Source organism: Macadamia integrifolia, chromosome 10, assembly GCF_013358625.1.
Source record: "Macadamia integrifolia cultivar HAES 741 chromosome 10, SCU_Mint_v3, whole genome shotgun sequence".
Taxonomy (NCBI): Eukaryota; Viridiplantae; Streptophyta; class Magnoliopsida; order Proteales; family Proteaceae; genus Macadamia; species Macadamia integrifolia.
This window is the reverse complement of record NC_056566.1, coordinates 30,716,623-30,728,872: the sequence shown is the minus strand read 5'-3', so window position 1 is coordinate 30,728,872 and position 12,250 is coordinate 30,716,623. Positions and strand designations below refer to the sequence as shown.

Below are 12,250 nucleotides of genomic sequence, written 5' to 3'. Positions count from 1 at the left end.
GACCGAAGGTCCCTACCTTGGTTGGGAGCTTAAGCCGAGGTCGAGCTGACCTGACCGAAGGTCCCTACCTCGGTTGGGCGTTCAGGCTAAGGACGAGCAGACCTGACTGAAGGTCTTCACCTCGGTTGAGAGCTCAGATCAAGGCCGAGCAGACCTGACCGAAGGTCCATACCTCAGTTGGGAGCTTAGGCCAAGGTCGAGTGGACCTGACCGAAGGTCCCTACCTCTGTTGGGAGCTCAGGCCGAGGCTGAGCTGACCTGATCGAAGGTCTTAACAGTGGTTGAGAGCTCAGACCAAAGCTGAGCAGACCAGATCGAAGGTCACAACTTTGATTGGGAGCTCAAGCCAAGACTGAGCGGACCTGACCGAAGGTCTTCACCTCGGTTGGGAGCTCAGACCAAAGCCGAGCGGACATGATCGAAGGTCCTCACCTCGGTTGGGGGCTCAGGTCAAAGCCGAGCGAACCTACCCGAAGGTCACAACCTTGGTTAAGAGCTCTGGCCAAGGCTGAGCAGACCTGACCGAAGGTCACAACCTCGGTTAGGAGCTCAGGCTAAGGCCGAGCGGACCTGATCGAAGGTCCCTACCTCGGTTGGGAGCTCAGGTCGAGGTTGAGCTGACCTGACCGAAGGTCTTAACCTCGGTTGGGAGCTCAGGCCAAAGCCTAGTGGACCTGACCGAAGGTCACAACATCAGTTGGGAGCTCAGGCCAAGGCCGAGCAGATTTGACCGAAGGCCCTCACCTCGGTTGGGAGCTCAGGCTAAAGCCGGGCAGACCTGACCAAAGGTCCTCACCTCAGTTGGGGGCTCAGGCCAAAGATGAGCGAACCTGATCGAAGGTCATAACCTCAGTTGGGAGCTCTGGCCAAGGCCGAACGGATTTGATCGAAGGTCACAACCTCGGTTGGGAGCTCAAGCTAAGGCTGAGCGGACCTGACCAAAGGTCCCTACCTCAGTTGGGAGCCCAGGACGAGGCTAAGCTGACCTAACCTAAGGTCTTAATCTCGGTTGGGAGCTCAGGCCAAGACCGAGCGGACCTGACCGAAGGTCTTCACCTCAGTTGGTAGCTCAGGCTAAAGCCGAGCAGACCTGACCAAAGGTCCTCACCTCGGTTGGGGGCTCAAGCCAAAGCCGAGCGAACCTGATCGGAGGTCACAACCTCGGTTGGGAGCTCTGGCCAAGGCCGAGCGGACCTAATCGAAGGTCACAACCTCAGTTGGGAGCTCAGTCTAAGGTCGAGCAGACCTGACCGAAGGTCCCTACCTCGGTTGGGAGCCCAGGCCGAGGCCGAGCTGACCTGACCGAAGGTCTTAACCTCGGTTGGGAGCTCAGGCCAAAGCCGAGAGGACCTGACCGAAGGTAACGACCTCGGTTGGGAGCTTAGGCCAAGGCCTGACGGACCTGACCGAAGGTCTCTACCTCGGTTGGGAGCTCAGGCCGAGTCCGAGCTGACCTGACCAAAGGTCTTAACCTCGGTTGGGAGCTCAAGCCAAAGCCGAGCGGACCTGATCGAAGGTCACAACCTCGGTTGGGAGCTCAGGCCAAGGCCTAACGAACTTGACCGAAGGTCACAGCCTCAGTTGGAAGCTCAGGTCGAGGCCGAGCGGACCTGACCGAAGGTCCATACCTCGGTTGGGAGCTCAAGACAAGGCCGAGCGGACATGATCGAAGGTCCTCACCTCGGTTGGGGGCTCAGCTCAAGGCCGAGCGAACCTAACCGAAGGTCCCTACCTCAGTTGGGATCTCAGGCTGAGGCTGAGCTGACCTGACTGAAGGTCTTCACCTCAGTTGGGGGCTCAGGCCTAGGTCGAGCGGACCTGATCGAAGGTCCTTACCTCAGTTGGGAGTTAGGCCGAGTTGACCTAACCAAAGGTCCCTACCTCAGTTGTGAGCTTAGGCCGAGCTGACTTGGCTGAAGGTCTCGGTCTCAAGCAAGACTAAGGTCAAAGGCGAAGGAATAAGGCCTAAGGGACGCATGAATGAAAAAAAAATGATGATGAAATACTCCCATAGGAAAAGCCTCCTGGTGAGAGTAAGGGGGCTCCTGATACGGCCAAATTGATTGCCCCGTAGGGTAAGGACATGTGTCGCACACCTGATAGAGGCTGCAAGGACTCTGACTCCGTCAACCGCGTAAAGAGAATGTTCCCCACAAAGGGGATAGGAGGACACGAAAAGGAAAGGAGGCGGACCCGAGGAGGACTCCTCTAAGGAAAAGAGAAACCCTAAACCCTAAGGGCTATAAGAGAGGGCCGGAGAGGAGGAAAAAGGTAAGCAAATAGATCCACACCATTACTCCTGTAAAGAACTGTGCGGCCGATCTCTAACTGGGGTGTCGGAGGACTAATCCCGGACAAAGCTCCAGGCCTCTCTGCCTTCTGTGCTTGTGCAGGATCAGCTCATATGGATTTTCGGCCGCAACAGTAGAAGAGTTGGTGAATAATTTAAATCAAGTCCAGAACATGCAGCAATAGGTTCCTCTCCAAGCCATCTGTCAATCCAGAAATTTATATTAGATCCATCTTTTACAATTCACCTCTCTTTAGAAGAGACAAAGTCCCATACTTTCTTTATACCAGACCATAAAGTAGAAGTGGGGACAAAGTTCTTCAAACTCCCATCGAATTTGAGATATTTTGCTCACATAAACATTCCAAATGAAGACTTATCATTCTTTATAGACCAACAAAGCTTACACAACAATGCTTTGTTCACTTCCCTGAGCCTTCTAATACGAAACCCACTTTCTTCAATCAAGTTACAAACAGAATCCCATTTAACAATGATTCCTGTAGAGATCTTTAAGATCACCACTCCATATAAAATTCTTCATCCATTGTTCCATAATTACTTTAAGGGAGAGGGATAGGTATGCTAGCATAGTACTTAGGAATTAGGAATGTTAGCGGCATTTTGACCGTAGGATTTGATCAACATGAATTGAGCCGTTGGATGGAGAGAAGATATACAATTTTTCAATTTACGGTTGCAACACCTTTACTCTCTCTCTTTCTATCTCTTCTCGTTGGAAAAAGTTTACTGGAACCAGCCGGAGAAAGCAAAGTTGGGTTTTTTTTCCCCTTTCTTTTATCGATTTGCAAAGTTCAACTTGAACATCAGCATCAACTACGGCAGCAGCAGAGTCAGCAGCGACGGTAGTAGCATCGACAGCAGCGGCGGCGACAGCGGCTGCGACAGCCCTTCCTATCGATTTGCAGAGAGAACATCGGCAACAAATTTTTTTTTCTTTCTTCTATTGATTTGCAGAGAGTACATCGACAACAATTTTTTTTTGGATCACGAATAGAGCAGGCAGAGAGAAAAGAGGGGAAGATGCAGAAAAGCAGGGAGAGATGCCGCTACCATCGACGAACTTGATGTGGGAGCTGTCATTGCCCAGCGGTGTCAATCGGAATCACGAAATAGTAAAGCGGGGAAGATGCAGAAAAGTAGGGAGAGATGCCGTTGCCGTTGACAGACTTGATGTGGGAGTTGTCGTTACCCAGTGGTGCCGATCGAAATCATGAAATAGTACCACTGCCGTTGCCCAGCGGCGTCGATCAGAATCACAAAATAGTACCGCTGCCATCGCTGTTATCATCTCCATCGCTTCCGCTATTGCCGCAGTTGCTATTACCGCTGCCGTTGCCTAGCGGCGCCGATCAAAATCATGAAATAGTACCGCTGTCGTCGCTGTTATCACCGTCGTCGCTTCCACCGCAGCCGCAGTTGCTGTCGTTTACCAGATAGTACCGCTACCATCGACAACAGCGATGGTGCCAACTACTTTGCTTTCTCTGGCTGGATCTGGTGAATGAATGATTTTTTCTGACGAGGATAGAGAGAAAGTAAAGGTGTTGCAACTATGCATTGAAAATTTATTTATCTTCTCTCCATCCAACGATTCAATTCATGTTGATCAAATCCTACGGTCAAAATGCTGTTAGCATTCCTAATTCCTAGGTACTACGCTAGCATACCTGTCCTTTTCCCTTACTTTAATGAGAGAGGAAAACCACCAATATATAGAAAATTTATGAACTAGCGTATTGAAAATTATTGACCTTACAAGCTGAACTCTAACTACCATATAAATAAGCTTCCCTTTCCATCTAAATAGTCATGATTTGAATTTTTCTACTAGAAGTAGAACAAATTGAGAAGCCTAGTTTTCATTAGTCAATACCTAAACCAAACTGCCAAAACCACCCCAGATCGAGCCGATTGAACCCGGACCAAATCGGACCTAAGCCTTATTAGGCCCGTTTCGGTTTGGCATATTGTAACCCCCTTAACAAACTGAACCGCATCGGAAACCGATTGAACCCGAAACCAAATCGAAACTGATTCAAAAACACCGAAACTGAAACCGAACTAAAACCAAAATATCCTTATTGGTTCGGTTTTGGTTTCAGCATTCCCATACCGAAACTGATTCAACCTAGACCAAAATCGGGCCGAACCGAACCATTGACACCCCTACATTAGTGGATTGACATTACCAAAAAAAAACTTGTTTTTTCCTAAGGCTATGTTTGGTAGCCAAGAGAAAAAAAGAAAAGAAAAAAGAATCTAGAAAAGAAAAGAGGGGAAAAGAGAAGAAATGGTGAGAATAAAAAGAGTATGTATGTTTGGTTACCAAGAGAAGAAAAGAAAAAAAAGAAAAAAAATTTGAAATTTAAGAGAGAGATAAACACATAGGAAGTCATTGTGTAATCATTCATGTTTTGGCTTATTATCTTTTCATATTTTCTCATGTTTTCTTATGTTTTTGGTAAGAAAATTTTTTGGGGAATAAAAAAAAATTTCACAATTCCCAAGAGGAATTTTGAATTTGAAAAGGGGAATCTTCTCTTGGGTGAAGACATACCAAGTGTAAAGAAAAATTCTTAACCCAAGGAAAAAAGTACAAAAAGTGTACTTTTTCTTTTCTTTTCTTCTCTTGGCTACCAAACACAACCTAAGTGAATGTGTTGACTCACCAGAGTACTCCAGATACTTTCGAAGAAAGGAATTTAGATTCCTTACCTACCATAGACCTGCATTCATAAAATGAAAATCTTTGTCTACAAAAAGGAGGTGGGAAGGAACCTCAATATTTCTAGGACCAGGCAAGGCTAAGATCTTCTTCTCAAGTTTAAGATGAGATATTCCGAGGCAAAGCACTTTCTACAATGATAAATTAGAGAGGCTATAGGTTGTCTAATTGCTCTTTCGCTCTTTCAACTTCAAAGAACCCCATTGCGCCACCATTGAATAAAACTCAAAGTATTGCAGAAAATAACAATTGGTGGATCAAGTTAATCTAAATCTCATAGAATCCAAATTTCCTCATCACATCAAAAACAAAACTTCATTCCATAGTATCATAGGCCTTCTAAATATCTAGCTTTATGCCTATACCTCCACCATGGATCTCCTTATGCAAATAATTAGTTAGCTTTGAAGCCCTAAAGATATTAGAAAAATCACATTCCCTTTCTGAAAAACTCCTTGTTCTTCTGAGATAAGCTTAGAATTGATAGTCTTGTAGCCATAATCTTTGAAATCAGCTTGTTGTAGATGAAATTCCCTAGACATATAGGACATAATTTGTCAAGAAAGTTGCTCCTTCTATCTTTGGAATCAATGAATTGAAATTGCAATTAACCCCCTTCATCGTGACACATTCCACAAAAAAAATAATAAATAAATAAATAAATAAATATCCCAACAACCATAGAAATATTCATACCAATAAAAACCCAATATTTTCAAAAAAATACATCCAAAAAACCATCCGGACCTAGAGCACTCTCAAGACCCAAAGCCCAAACAATAGCCTCTATTTCACAATAAGTTGTGGAATATAAGAAAGCATTTTTCTTGGACGATCATCTCTATGAAAGTGTCATTGAGTTAAATTACAAATTCAAAGAGACTAACAGCTTACTTATACATGATTTTATTTGATTCTTAATATTTATTGGATTATTTAGTATCATCAAACCATTTTGCTTTGCTTATTAAGTACATCAAGATTGCCAAGGAGCAATGAACATTTAGATCGAATATGATAAAAAAACATATTAGAGCATTGAAAATTAAAGAAAATTGAGTCTCTTAACCTGAATTAACTTTCCTACAATTGGTCCTAATCTGACCCTTAGAGCCGGTGAGTGGGCTAATGTTTCCCATCTTAATCATGGCTTTTCCAAAATCTTTGAAGAAAGATGCAGAATTGGCACTATAAGCCTTGACTTGAGAATCAAAGAAGCCACCACCACCACTGAAGAGTGCTTGATCTGAGTGTAGAAGGCCCTTGAGTTTGAGCAAGTTGGTGTAATAAGAGCTATCAAAGGCATTAGGAGTGGTGTCGAGAGGGGAGATAATGCTGTCACCACCTGAGCTGGGACAATTCGACTTCAAAGATTTCGCATATGCCGTGTTTATGTTGGTTTCTTTGTAGATCCGAGCTCGGAATACTGTGCACCTTGCCATCCCTACTGTGTGAGATCCTGGTGCATAACAAAATTAATTAGTAGTGGTATCAATTTCAAGCCCGCACCAGCTCGGCCAACCAGTAAAGCCCTAAAACAGTCAATGAACGTGTGAGGCTCAAGCTCAACCTGTAAAAAGGTCGTTCCAGGTGCAAGGGTGCAACCTGATAGGCGCCCAACTTAGATCAACTAATTAATAGCCTGACTTGGCCCGACATGTTTAAAGCCCATTTAGAGCTCGCTTACTCAACTCAACACATTTAAAACTTGTTTATAGCCCATTTAGAGATAAATGCCTCATTAGCACATTTAAGATCTGTTTAGCCTAATTATTGGTAGCTTGATTATAGACTAGTACACGACCAACTATTTATAAATGGGACCATATATGCCTAGCCTATGAGGCCCAATTATTTAAATGGGCCGGTCACATTGCAAGGTCCTAAAATGAGGGATGCCCAATTAGGCCTAACCGATTGACACACCTAGTAGTTAGTATAGAATATTGTGGATGTACAGTATGTTGAGACTTGGGTAGAATTCATCCTTAAAAGCTAGTTTCCCACTTGTTGGGACTACGGTGGAGCTTGTCTTTGAAAGCTAGCTGTTTAAGGAGATGGTGCAGAAAAATATTCTGTGGTGACACAGTGAGCGGTAGTGAGGATCCAACGGCAAGGGTGCATGCCTAGGCCCTCTTAGCCGTTGGATCCTCATTGCCACTTAGAGCTCACCGCAGAAGATTTGACCCCTGGAGATGGCACCCTTCTATCAAAAAGAAAAAAGATAAGAGATAAAAGATAAATAAATAAATAAATAAAAGGAGATGGGACGAAACTCCCTATGAGCAGAATCGATTGCTTTCGCATGGAACCCCAACATAGTATAATCGATCACTTCATTCACTTAAACTATCTTTTAAATTTCTGAATGCGAAGAATAGTTCATTAGTTTGAGCAAACTGCACACCTGAAAGTGCCACCAAATCCTTGGCACTAAGTCCTTTGCTGGAGAAGAGGGATGTGAGAGCAGTAATATTCGCGAAAGCAGATGGGAGGTTGCTGTTTGCAGCACTTAAGCTTGCAGTAGTTGAATCTCTCCTTCCTAAACGGACTGTCCATGAGGATCCACCCAACTAAAAATTAAGACTCCAAAATAAATCACCAAACATCACAAGTGAATCATATCAAAAGTGCCTAATTAAAACTGAAAATGGATCATTGGGTTACTACTACTTACAGCGACGACTGAGTCACGAGCAGCAATGGCGAGGATGTCGGCACAAGAAACAACGCCGGGACAGATTCTCTCTAGGTGGGACTTCATTCTATCCACCACCTTGAATCCTCGCAGCGAATTTATATTACCCCCAGCTGATTTCTCTCCTGTGAAGGTTGTAGTGTTGTCTAACAGTACAGATCCATCACAACCCTGTTTTGCACGAGCATTCACATGATTAATTACAACAACAACAATCATAACCTTATCCCATCTAAAGGGTTGGCAAAATGGACTGTTCACTTTGTTATTGTCATCAAATGAATACACAATGATCTCTCTCTCTCTCTCTCTCTCTCTCTCTCACACACACACAAAATAAAGTCATCCACACCCATCAAGTCCACCCCATAGCTAGTCACCTTTTTTTTTTATAATTTACTAACAACGGTTATTCAGGTTTTCGGCCTAACTAGTCTAGTGGGCCCATATTGACCCACAACTACATGAACGGGGTCATATCGGGGTTTAATGAGAATCATTCAACTTTCACTGCCAAAAGCAATGAAGAATACTAAACACCTCGTGTGAGTGGCCCCAAAGAGGTAAGAGGAGTCGAACTCAAAATCAAGTACTTCCTGAGGCAAAGGACCCTTGCCAACTCAGCTACACCATTGAGGTTTGTAGCAAGTAATAGCTAGTGCATGTAAACTTGTGAGGAAGGCAAAGAACAAGGTTCATAAAGCCTTGTATATATGCGACAGAAATAAAATGTTAATTCTCTGTCCTCTTCCCATATGGCGACTTCCTCACATGGGATGCCACTGTCCATGGGATATAGACAACAAATCAATGATGCATTAAATAATTTAACTTATTATATGAATATCGCCGTAGACTATGGAATCCCTAACTTAAAAGTAGAACCATATTTACTGTATAGGTTAATGGGTTTCAACCAAGTGCTCTGCCATCTAACTACATTTCATACCCACAGTGCCCAGTGCACATCCAATAGCTGGGAGTCTCTTAAGGTGCATATCCGTGTGTTGAAATACATACCCATTGCTCTAAGCTATTGAATGTGGAAGGGTGCCCAGTTGCACTGGAGAGGATCCAGGGGAGAGAAAGCAACAAGGACAAACAAAAAAATCATGAAAGCTGAAAAACTAGACAATATAGACAAGAAAATTAATAAAAGACCCACAAAGAGAAGAAGAGGGTTGGGGGGAAGTGTTACTGTGATAGTGAGAAGGACTTGCATTAACAAAGCAGTCATGGAAATGGAGACGTAGAAGAGAGGCACCCATCCGACGCTCTTGAGACACAACAGAGTCAACAACAGACTTAATAGTCGACAAGGCTTGGGGGCATGAACTTGCATAGAAATTCGGTGATAGCTGCGCGGAGGCCAGACCATAATGTATGAAGAAGAAGATAGTAAAGCATAGCTTAAACTTGAAGTAGGTGAAGGAGTCCATGACTGATAGAGTTGGGAGACTTGGAAGAAAGAGGTTTGGGTGTGTGTGTGTATATATATGGTTGTTAAGGAGCTAATTAATTGCTAATTACCGTTGGGCTATCTATTCATAAACACAATCATGGTTGGCTTTTCTACGGAATTTCTATTTATTTTTTCATTTTTTTGAATTATTTATTTTGTTGCATTGTAATCCTTCCTTAAGCTTTTATTATCTTAGGCAACAATTATTGAATCCTATTGGTCGCAGTTATTGAATACTCATAGTGGTCGGCTGGTCTTGTGCTTCTAACTCCCAAAATACACATCAACTTTTGATTCCTCTTTGTTTGTATTAACTGGAATAAGATATTAATTTGGTTCTAGGTGACAACAACAACTTTTCCTTGTTTCATTACGAACTTCCATTTTCATTGTGTCTCATTAATTCTTCTATAATAAAGATGTTTACCGGCCAAATTGATTGATCGAGTTGTTGGTGGAGGGGGAGGGGTGGTGTTTACGATGTCTTGTATTCCATTGCTTTCAAAAGTGGGTTATTCTGAATGGCTATTATGAGGCCGATGGCCTCGATGCTATAAGGGCATTTTAGTAAATGAGTGTTTTGATAAATTTTCTGTATAGAGTTTTGTTATATATTTGTAACGAGGGTTCTTTTGGGTTTACTATATATTTGTAGCAAGGGTTCTTTCTCTGCAAGCAATCTGAGAAAGGTGTGAGGATGAGCGGCTATCACCCTATATATTATCGATTGAGAGTGAAACAGGATCTCATCTTACGATGGACCTAGGCAATCTTGACAAGTCATGTAAATCTTTGTATACAACTGTGTGATTGTTGTTTGTGATTTTTATTCTTTTATTTTTTTTTCTTTGCCAAAGTTCAGCATAGTATATTAATAATGAAAATTAAGAAAATTATATGTTAAGAATGAAAATAAAGAAAATAATGATTTAAAGAGTTTGTCTAGATATTCCTTGACCAAACCATTACTTTAGCATTACCAGAGCACTTCTCCATTCGTTTTCTATATCATTTTCGGGTTTTGTTTCTACATAAGTTGGATACACATATATCTAAAGTGGCTCAGTTTTTAACTAATATACTATTTTGAAGGCTATTTCTTTACATGGATTTGAGTTTGAAGCTTATAGAAATTCAGATATCTGATTTGCATTGGATATATTATATAAGTTCTTATAAAGTAACAAACAATAATGAATGACCAAGTTTTCCCACACCCATGGTGGTCAATATTATTGATAATGACCATAAAGATGAATATTTTCAAATTTATCAACAAGGGTGGGAGTTTGTTCATGGGTCAACCTACATTCACACTTGGAGATGTGAAATTGGTTTAGAATTTTAACTATCAATATGGACAACATGTCCACTAAATATGGGCCTCAATTGACAATAATGGATTCTTTGCATGTACATTCACGTGCACATATATATTAGGTGCCAACAAATGTCCCTTTTGCTTTTATATATATATATATATATATATATATATATATATCATTTTTCACCCTTTAGATGACAGGAAGTTAAGCATGTGTTGGCACCTAACATACACATGCAGGTGAATTTACATGGAGAGAAATTGATCTTTCAATTGAATGCCACTTGACAGTTATTGAATGGATGATGAGAGAGATTTTTTACATGTGGTGGAATATCAAAGAGAACATTTTTTTCGGTTCAAATTTGAATTAGTCAAGTTTTAGTTATTTGAGTTAAAATTCAAATGGGATTTGGATTAGTTAGCTATTTATTCAGATAATTAAAATTCCAAAAAATTAAAAAAATAAATTTCTAGTTCATCCCTTGAAAAAGACTTCTCCCAATTGATGTATGCAACTAACACCCGCAAGCTGGTGGCATGCCCAACCTTTGACCATTGTATGTATATGGACAACCAAATCTTAACCTAATCTATGATATACAGTGATAGAGATGCCTTGATACTCTGTATCTCATACAATTTAGATATCTCTCTCTCTAAATATAAAGAAAATACAAGACCACATCATCATCCATTGGAAGTCAAATAAATGATGATAGATTGCATCTTTGGCAATATTTTTGTCAACGTTTTTGGGAGAATAATATGGCTATTACTATTCACAGCTGCCCATATTTGGATGCTTTCTTAACCTCTCTTCTTAATTAAGTTTCTGTCCCATCCATCTTTGGATGTTTTCTCAACCTCTTTTCTTAATTATGTATAATTAGCCAAATATTCTATTAAGGGACATGAACGTGACAACTGCTTTGATCTATCTTTCTGCTCTAAAAAAATTTTAATTAATTAGAATATTGTGTTTCTCATGTACACAAACAAGTGGATTTATATCCTTTTCAATTCATAATTAAGCAATTCTTCTGTAATTCTCTCTGTGATACATGATACAATATTTGTACATTTTCAAAATCCAATGATTGTAAGAATTTAAAATAAAATATTATTTGAATTATAAACAATATCTACAACATTGAATTTTAAAAATGTACAAATGTCACTGTGTGTACACAAAGAATTGCACGATTAAAAATTTGAAAGGATCAAAATCCTAAAGAAACAATTGTAGAACTATGTCTATTGCAAAACACACAAAACAAGTTCTAATTTGGATCAAAATGGGTTTCTCTAGTCGAAATGTTTTTGTAATTGTTTTTCTTACAATTTCTGTGAAACCCAAGGTCGGTATCCCTCCCAAAACAAGGAAGATGAGCTATATTTGGAGTTTTAGTTTGAAATCGTCCAATTGCAAAACTAAAGCTTTATTTAAAGGAGAGTCCAAAAGGATTATGTTCCGTTTTCTGTTTTGAAAGGAAGAAGATGGGTGAAGAGGACCTATACCCTCTTCACCCACCTACCACACACCATATGGGCTTGAGTCTTATCTATTTAAATTAAAAAAAATAAAAAAATTAAAGAGAATATATTTAGAATTTGAACAACTAAATCGATTTCTTATCCTTGAGTAGTTCAGACTTCATATCGACCTCTTCACCCACCTACCACACACTATATGGGCTTGGGCCTTGTATATTTAAATAAAAAAT

General features: G+C 41.0%; 1 protein-coding gene across 1 annotated transcript; it reads right to left on the bottom strand.

Annotated features, from left to right (window-relative positions):
- Positions 1-5,728: 5,728 nt before the first annotated feature.
- LOC122092103 (cationic peroxidase 1-like) lies at positions 5,729-9,191 on the bottom strand. The gene is made up of 4 exons (XM_042662414.1): positions 8,958-9,191; positions 7,717-7,908; positions 7,447-7,612; positions 5,729-6,498 (listed from the first exon to the last, which is right to left on the bottom strand). Exons 1-4 carry the CDS (start codon positions 9,174-9,176, stop codon positions 6,104-6,106), a joined length of 972 nt encoding a protein of 323 aa, XP_042518348.1. The 5' UTR covers positions 9,177-9,191; the 3' UTR covers positions 5,729-6,103.
- Between the last annotated feature and the right edge of the window lie 3,059 nt (positions 9,192-12,250).

Coding starts and splice junctions, on each gene's coding strand:
- LOC122092103 (XM_042662414.1), bottom strand. CDS start 9,176: ATGGACTCCTTCACCTACTTCAAGTTTAAGCTATGCTTTACTATCTTC. Junction 7,909..8,957: donor TCCATGACTGCTTTGTTAAT/GCAAGTCCTTCT, acceptor CGTGCAAAACAG/GGTTGTGATGGATCTGTACT. Junction 6,499..7,446: donor GGATTTGGTGGCACTTTCAG/GTGTGCAGTTTG, acceptor GTTATGCACCAG/GATCTCACACAGTAGGGATG.